The sequence below is a fragment of the Halichoeres trimaculatus genome, unplaced genomic scaffold (genome assembly GCF_033239565.1).
Source record: "Halichoeres trimaculatus isolate MK-OKI-2021-1 unplaced genomic scaffold, fHalTri1.1 fHalTri1_scaffold_15, whole genome shotgun sequence".
NCBI classification, from domain to species: Eukaryota; Metazoa; Chordata; class Actinopteri; order Labriformes; family Labridae; genus Halichoeres; species Halichoeres trimaculatus.
Genome location: NW_027437193.1, coordinates 13755505 through 13763989, shown reverse-complemented (window position 1 = coordinate 13763989; position 8485 = coordinate 13755505). Strand labels below are relative to the sequence as shown.

Genomic DNA, 8485 nt, shown 5'->3' with positions numbered 1-8485 from the left:
GCCCTGATTTGTACTAAATTGTATTAAAGACTTTATCGAGGTCTCAAATATTGACATAGTAGCTGATTTTTTTAGAGTAAGCATAATAAATTTAAACTTATCTTTAGAAAACTTCCCAAACAAATTAATAGAAAGTTCAAGGGACAAAAGCTGCTGAAAAAAACACATTTTATTGCTTCTGGATATGTTTCTGGATTAACTCTGGGGAACAGTTTAACCAAACTTAATCATTAAAACATCTCAGCACAGAATCCCCTTTTACCTTTAATTATGAGCAAACATCACCCACTGGTTGTATCTACCTCATTTGGCATTTGGCGTCTGCAGGATTTGCAACTTCAATTCAAAAGCGTGACTATTAACAGCCTCCACACCTGACAGACACCTGATCTCGCATTCTTTCACACGTCCCCTAATCGCCGTATGCTTTCAAACAAATGAGTCCCTGCTCCCTCTCCTCCTTGTCTCCTCCCACTGTCATCACAAACAGCTAAATCAAATATTCATGTTGGAGGGGGAAGCATTTAACACCGTGTTGTTATCTGAGAAATCAGTGATGCAGTTAATGGCTGTTGTAAAAAGGGAAATCTTGCAAGATGATAGAGCTAATTACATTTTTTTCTTTCCTCTCTGACACATAGATGATAAATTGTAGCCAGTGGAATGAAAGTTATTAGATTCTGCAAACAACAGCGAGGACAAACAGCCTCAGTATGTGCAGTGTTAGAGTTTGGAGTGCCCTCCCGATGCCACTTTGCTTTTATGAGGCAAATGATCTGAATAATAGACCCTGCTGCCTGTAACATTCCCACATTAGGTCATAGTTGAGGTTTCTGCAGTGTCAGTGAACCTGTGGCTGTGGGTTTTGTCTCCCTCCTGCATGCACCTGCTTTTCAGCGAGCTTTGTTGAAGAGCCCCGCAGCCACCTGGCCCAATCCAGAGTGAGGTGGCTGCGGTGTTGGTGAGCACCTGGAATAGCTTGATGATGACTCACACAGAGCGGAGTCTACCTACAGGGGAGTTCAGAGCCATACGGCGAGAAAAACAAGCGTCTATTTGTCAGATCACATCTTTCAGGTCAGCAGCTTTTGGGCATTGGGGCCATACAGGAACACACTCCTGGGTTTGTTAGAAAGAGTTCAACTTTGACTGTATCCCCTGGAGGGATTGCACTTTTTAGCACTCTAATCTCGATCTGCTGCGAGAAGACGGCATATGGAAAAAGACAACAAAACGTAGCCCGGGGAGGTCTATTTAATCCTTGATGGCAGGCATCCCAGAAATTCAAGGAGGTTGTCAAAGCAAATGCAAATTGAACCTTCTCATGAAAACATATTAAAATCTAGAAATCTGAGTGGCCCTGCAGTGATTGTTGTGATTGAAGAGAAAGATAAAATACAAAGAAACACGTCCACTTTGATGGAATGAGTTTCAAAATTAGGATTACACTCTAAAAAGGACAACGCCCTCGCTTTGCTCACACTCTGTAAAGACAGCGTCATGGGCCCTCAAAGGGGTAACAAGTGAGTGCAGATCAATATAACCAGTATGTGTTAAATTTCAAGATTGTTTGATGTCTGGACAGGTTCACAGAGAGCAGGTTCAGGCCTGATTCAGAGCTGAGTCACCTCTCCCCTCGTTTTTATTTTCCTCTTCCTTCGTCTTCTTCTGCATCACCACCACAACATGAGCTGGTGCAAGCAGGATTAAATATCATTCACTTTTTATGCGAGTTATTCCATTTGAAGCGGGCGAAAATCCTGCTGAGTCCTGCAAGCTGGAGGATCTCCTCTCCCACAGCCAGAGCAACAGAAGGCTTCACAGATGAAAAGTAACTTTAACAAGATGCCAGGAGTAATACAAAAATGTCATGAGACTTTATTTTGAAAAGTGTCATGAGGATATGAAAATATCAAAATCATTCAGCATCACAGTTTTTCCACTGTTGATATACAATCATCTCAGTCATACTTACATTCAATATATAAAAATATAAAAGGAAACATACATATTATTGCTACGGAAAGCTGAGGCACTTGAGATTTGTTCTTTTTTGGTTGAGTGCTGGCAAACCATTTCTGATGTCTGTGCAAAAGTTTGAGTCATCATTTCACCCGAAAAGGAGTTTGCACTTGTTCCCTCAGTTCCAATGGCTTCAGTATTCCTCTTGTTTGGTTTATGCTGTCATTCACAACGCGCCTTTTTGGTTTCATTCAAAGAGTGGAGGACTGCTTAACAGCCATTAATCAGAGACACTGGTACAAATACTGGAGATAACATTTTGAAGGCTGATAAAAAAAAACACTCTAAACATGCAGGAAAGTGCATGAATAGCACAGGTAGGTGAGTACATGGCATGACAAAGCTCGACACTGATTGCAATCACAGAAACACTGCTTGAAAAAGAGAGGCATGTGAGCTTTTTCTCACTGTGAAATAAAATGGACCGAGTCTTTGGAGCTCAAACTCCCTCCATGTGATTCCCTGACAGTTCTTCTGGACCTGGAAAAATAAAGAAGCTATGAATGAAGAGGGCTTTTCTTTTCTTTTCTTTTTTTCTCTTGCTGCTGGTAGTGATGGTGGAAAAGTATCCCAGTTCAGTGTGCTACACAACAACCAGATTCCTCATGCTTGTGCAGAAGAGACATCCTGGAGAAGGTTTTCGAGCAGTTCTTGCATTGGTATTTTTTCACATCCGAATGGGTCTGTAGGTGAGCCCTGAGATTGGACCTGTCTGCAAACGCCCGGTTGCAGTGGGGGCAGGAGAAAGGCTTCTCTCCTGTTCAGGAAGGAAACAGAGAGACACTGTCAAAGATGGCACACTGACCCTTGTTCATAAATAGGTGCTTTATAAGCTTCCCTGTTATTTTTTTGCCCTCTGGTTAAAATAAAAGTAATCGTAACACATCATTGTCCAAAAAAAGGGCAGTCAACATCCCACTAAAAGATCATGTAGATGCAGCATTCTGTGAGATTTACACACTTTTTTTTTTACAAAATCAATCTGACAGTTTAAGAAAAACAGCTGGAAGTTTTGTAGCAATGTCTCTTGGCTGCTGTTAATGCTTTAAAATCACGTTGGACGTAATAATCCTGCTCCAGCCCATAGCAACTCCTCACCCAGAAGGCCCCTCTGTTCCTCCCCATCCACTCACCGGTATGTGTCCTGATGTGTCCCTGCAGCAGCCACGGTCTGGAGAAAGCTTTCCCACATATTTTGCAAACACAAGGCAAGGTGTGAGTCCTGATGTGCATTTTGAGAGCCCCCAGGCTCACGTACTCCTTCTCGCAGTATTTACAACTGAACGATTTCCTCGTTTGGGCGTCGCAGTGCAGCTGTTTGTGCTTCAGCAGTCCAGAGTATGTGGAGTAGGACTTGCTACACAAACTACACGTGAATTTTTCTGCCTCTACCCCGTGAGGGTCCGTCAGCTTGGGCAGCATCTGCTCGTCCTCATCGCTCCGCGGGCTCTCCGAGCCGCTGTGGTCTTTGGAGGAGGTGTCAGAGAGCGAGGACGGGTATCCAGAGATGGGGGAGAGGTCACTGGGGAGCGGAGACAGCGGCAAGCTGCTGGTAGTCCACACGGTGATAGGGCTGTAGGCTGCCGGACTCAGGATCTCGGGCTGGGGGATGACGGGGAGGGGGAGGCCCCGGTAGATGTGCGGTGTGATGAAAACTGGAAAAGAAGACAGTGGAGTTCAATGAATGGTCATGTGATCACTGTCATCGATTGGGTGAGGAGAAAAGTTTTCAGAAGTTAGAAAACAAAGTTAACAACAAAACAAATTAAAGAAACATAACTTTTCAAAGTAAAAGAACACTTGATTTTAAAAACATTACCTGTTGGGCTCTCCAGCTCACTATAGTTTGGCTTCTTTGCGGAGTTTATGTGTTTCTTGACCAGAAATGAGCGTGGCATCTTTGCGTTGAAAACAAGTGGACAACTTTTGGCAAACTTTTGTCTCGGAAATCACAGCCGTGGTGAGCCTCAGTTCACTCATAAAAGACGGAAATCCTTATTTCTTAAGTCCAGTGGAGTGTCATTGTGCTGCGCTGCGCTCTTGGAAACAGGGCACTGAGTAGCTGTAAAGAGCTGTAAATACTCCCTATCAGGTGCATGGGAGGAGCCATGCTCTGCCATCTACATATACAGGGAGCTCAAACCAATTAAATCTCGCTTTTAACACCGAGCTTTAAAATTTGCCTCGAGCCTAAGGGAGCGCGTGACCCCCCTCTAGAGGCTGGGTCAGCGCCAGTTTACTCCAGTCAGACAGGTGCTTTAGGCTTGGGGCTTGTGAGTGTTTCAGTGTGCAACTGTGCAGAAAATATTAAATTGGAGATGTCAAATTTTAATTCAGTATTTTCTCGTCATCACTCCTACAATTACTGAGAGATCATGAGCATGCAAGGAAAGAGTACACAGTAAGAGCTACAGGGTGCAATAGGCAGCAGTATTTAAAATGCCATTCCTAATGCAATCACTGCACAGAGTATGCATGCTGCTACTGATGATTGCTGTGTTATAAACCTCTGGGGACTTGATTATCCTGTATGAGTGGCATGTTAGAACTCCCACCAACAGCAGCACTCCTAATGAAAATGATGATAACAGAGAGACTAGAAGAAAGGAGGGTTTACTCAGTCTTTGTACACACATTTTCTGTTTATCCAAATCTATACAGCAGATCATGATTCATGCTGGAACCAACAACAGGAGCAGGCTTCATGCTGCCATCCAAGGATGAACCATCCTAACACGGCTGTGTGCGCAGAAAGCCACACATTCCCTCGCCAATAATGCAATAAGGCATTCCTCCTTGAAATGTAAATGCGAACCTAGTTCCCTCCCAAGGTCAGACGTGATACAGTAATCAAATTTATTCCTGCTGCTGCTCCTGCTCCATGCTGCTGCTGAACTGGACAAAGAGAGGCAAACTTAGCAGTCTACGCCCCCTTGTGTTCGGCTCAGCTCCTCTGAGAGGGGGCCTGAGGTGAACATCTAAAAAGTAACAAGGCAGAAGAGAAAGAAACACACACGCAAAGGCAAAGGCTTAGCTATGGAGATACTGAAAAGCAGCTCCTGGAGCAGTTTGATTGGCTAGGTCAGCAGATATGAAAAGCTCCTTATGTCTGGGGCAGGCCTTAAGTTAATTGTGAACCGCTTATCTTATCTTGAAAACATAATTGCAGATCATGAATAGTTTCCCTTTGTGCCTGCTTGGATTATGAAAGCAAGGGAAGGTTATCTGCGCAGAATAACTGCTGGCTACCGTCACACGTTCAGTGCTCTTTATGGTACAGTGAGGGATGGTGGGTGTTTGGGGGTGATGAGCAGAAAACATTGTGTAGCCGAACAGATAATGCTTTAAAATCAATAATACCCACAGACCAACAACCGCATCTGAGAGGAGCAGAGCATGCATGGCCAGGTGTAAAAATGCCCTCTTGCAGTTTTCATGCTCCACTGCTGTTTGTCTGCATTCAGAGCATGTGGATGCTATTCTCCTGACAGCCATGAAGCATGGAGTGCAGACCCAAAATTGTATCACTGCGTCTATAAAAGCAAGGCCAGAGTTTGTGAGCCTGAAATTAATTAACAGGGAGAAGCTGTGTATCCTCAGCTCCACATTATATCAGAGTTTGATGGTGAAACAGCAGCAAAAAATGTGCTCAATTAAAACATGAGCATGGTCATGATGTGGCTGAGCACAGGTAAAAGGATCACGTTTTCTTCTTAAAGAGAAGCAGCATCAGTGGCAAACAACATGCAGGTGCAGTCTCCAAGCAAACACATCCTTGTCTTCTTTTATCTCCCACAACTGTGTTGACATTTTTCATCCAGACAGTGTTTTGTTGGATTCATTTTTCATTATCTTTTGAAAAATAGGCCTTGAACAAACATCTGAAACACCAAGGTTGAAATGATGAGAAACCTGGAAAGAGCGCAGATTCTTATAAACGTATTCTTCTATTTCTTTGTTTTTTAATTGCCTTTCCATCCCTCATTGTTTTTTTATTTTATGTAATCCTGCTTATCGAGGCTTTTGCTTTTCTTCATTTAGCTTTTAGCTTCCCACCTCTCCTGCGCAGGCTTTTGTTTACCCTTAATCCATATATGCAATTTGTTTGCATATTATCCAATGTCTAAATTCTTTGTGTTTACATTGAATCTTTAATAACTTTAAATTCGGGAATGGATTAAATAAATAGCATTTAAACTGTGTTAAGCATGCACAAGAGGTCAGAATAATTGAAGCTCCTACACAATGTGGTTCAGGTCTGATTTTCCTGTCATCAATGTAATGTATTAAGCAATATATAGCAATGTAAGCTTGTATAATAATAAGAGTTTCCAAGTAAAAGTTGTGGTAACTTCTTGAACACTGTGTTGATGTGTTTGTGCAGTGGTGGCAGTGTTAGCATGCTTATCCAAATATTTGCTCATTTATTTCCTACTGGACCATGGCAGTACCTGACATCATCTTTTCCCCAACTGAGCCCTGCTCACTCTAAAGCTTTGCTAAGGTTCAAATATATAAATATAAATATCTACACTACAGTAACAAAAGATGATCTGCTCTGAAAGAGAATTCCTAGAAAATTAGAACCCTATTTTCATAGATCTGGGCTAAAAAATGAATACCCATCCGTTGGAGGCACCAAATTCGTAATCGGTGTACCCATGCAGAAATCATTGAAGCTCTGCATTTTTCAGGTACCGTCTCAATAGCACAGCTTATGTCTTAACAATTGCTGTCCATCTGTGTATTGGTTTGGTTGGATGGAGCCATGTGGTGCAGTCAAGAGGCAACCTCTTGTGGTGAAAAATGAAGCCAGAACTGCAGTAACTCAAGCAGCCACTCGATGCATGGAATCCCCATCTTTCATAAATTTATTTATCAGATCATGTTTTGGTGCTTTTGAGTTGAGGAACAGTCAGTGGATAGGGGTAAAAAACCATAAAGAGAGAGTGTGAGGGGGTAACATGGGGAAAAAAAGGGCCGAATCATGTTCAAATCATGACTGTAGAAAACATGGATGTAGTCTTCCTGACATCACCCATAAATTACTGATGCAGCATTTCTTTTCTTTTCTTTTCTTTTCTTTTCTTTTCTTTTCTTTTCTTTTCTTTTCTTTTCTTTTCTTTTTTGCATTTGTGACAGGCTGTAAACATGTTTGTTTATGCAGTTGAGGTAGGCATTTGAGAACGGTTGTCTTCACTGGTTCTGCTGCCTCTGGAGTAAGCCTCTAGTGGCTACTTGAGGAACTGCAGTTTTTAGCATCTCTGCACAGGCCTCCCTTCAAGGCTGGAGTGTAATGTTTAATTTTTGTGAACTTATGCTGCCTGTTTTTCTAGGACTACAGCTTCCTTATATGGTGTGCAGTTTAACCCCTCAGCCAAATCAGTGCCCCGAAATTCCCATTTTCACTGCAAAATTATTCATTCTCATAGCCTGGTCCAAAAACAGGAAAGAAAAATAACTCATTAGTTTTGATGGGGACCAAAAGTGACACATGAATTTGCATAATATGTGGTATGTGGGCATGTTGTGTGGGCATGTTGTAGCTGTTTGCTACAACATGCAAAACATCTGTTGAGAAACTGAAGGGTGACACCACATCAGTGTTTCATACAGTCTATGTGTTGAGTATGTCATATATTAGACATGTTAAACTGAGCCTGGGTCTGCTGTTTGGGTTGTTGTGGCTGCTCAGGGCCATGTGGTAGGCTGGTCATGACTTTGATGAGGGGCACCCTTTCATCTGAGTGCAAGCATCTTGTGTTTGTTGTGAGTCATTAAAAATATGCCTGACATTTGAAACCATTTTAAGCAGAAAAAAAATCCAGATCTACTGTGTTAGTGACAGACGTAAACCTACTTAACATGTACAGAGCAGTTTTGATTGTTTAAAGGTACAATAAGGTCAAGTGTAGCACTTTACCAGGCCCCAGGTGACACTGAAGGCTTTACATGAGCAATAACCTGGGTGTGAATGAGCCTTGGTTTGCTAATGGATCACAGCTAAGCCATTAGAGAGACAGGGCTGGGAAACAGAGCAGTGAAAAACTCATGGAGGTTACTGTAGTCGAGTGAGGAGTGAAGTCACTTAGCAGATCACCATGAGAGCAGCTGCAGGATCATCAGGACTCATTTACCGTTAATTAACAACCCTTTCACAATAAGAGTCTTGACCTGAGGTGTATCACCGCGCTTCAAATGCCCTCGTGCTCTTCAATGTGCTAAGAGCTGTCTGTGACGTTTGTGGCGGAGTGCACGAGACTTCAGAAGAGTCAACTTGCATCATGTTGGGGTGAAACAGCAGGGGGTCTTCAGCTGGCTTTATGACAGCATGGGAAATTAGGTGCACCTGGTCAGCCTCGCGCAGCTGCTGCTCACGCGAGGGCCTCGGGGAAAGAGTCCAAACACAACCGAGTGACTGAGCACATACAGCGTGTGTGAAGAGATGCAAGTGTGTTCACTC

The 8485-nt window shown here is 42.9% G+C and overlaps 1 protein-coding gene across 1 annotated transcript; it reads right to left on the bottom strand.

The window, feature by feature from the left end:
* Positions 1-2025: 2025 nt before the first annotated feature.
* On the bottom strand, positions 2026-4064 carry snai2 (snail family zinc finger 2). Its single transcript, XM_074689084.1, has 3 exons — positions 3842-4064; positions 3156-3677; positions 2026-2779 (listed from the first exon to the last, which is right to left on the bottom strand). Exons 1-3 carry the CDS (start codon positions 3918-3920, stop codon positions 2598-2600), a joined length of 783 nt encoding a protein of 260 aa, XP_074545185.1. The 5' UTR covers positions 3921-4064; the 3' UTR covers positions 2026-2597.
* Positions 4065-8485: the final 4421 nt, after the last annotated feature.

Bases quoted from the DNA above. Each gene is read 5' to 3' on its own strand.
- snai2 (XM_074689084.1), bottom strand. From the start codon at position 3,920: ATGCCACGCTCATTTCTGGTCAAGAAACACATAAACTCCGCAAAGAAG. The intron at 3,678-3,841 runs GTAATGTTTTTA...CTTCTTTTCCAG, and splicing joins TGAGCTGGAGAGCCCAACAG to TTTTCATCACACCGCACATC. The intron at 2,780-3,155 runs GTGAGTGGATGG...CTTCCTGAACAG, and splicing joins ACACATCAGGACACATACCG to GAGAGAAGCCTTTCTCCTGC.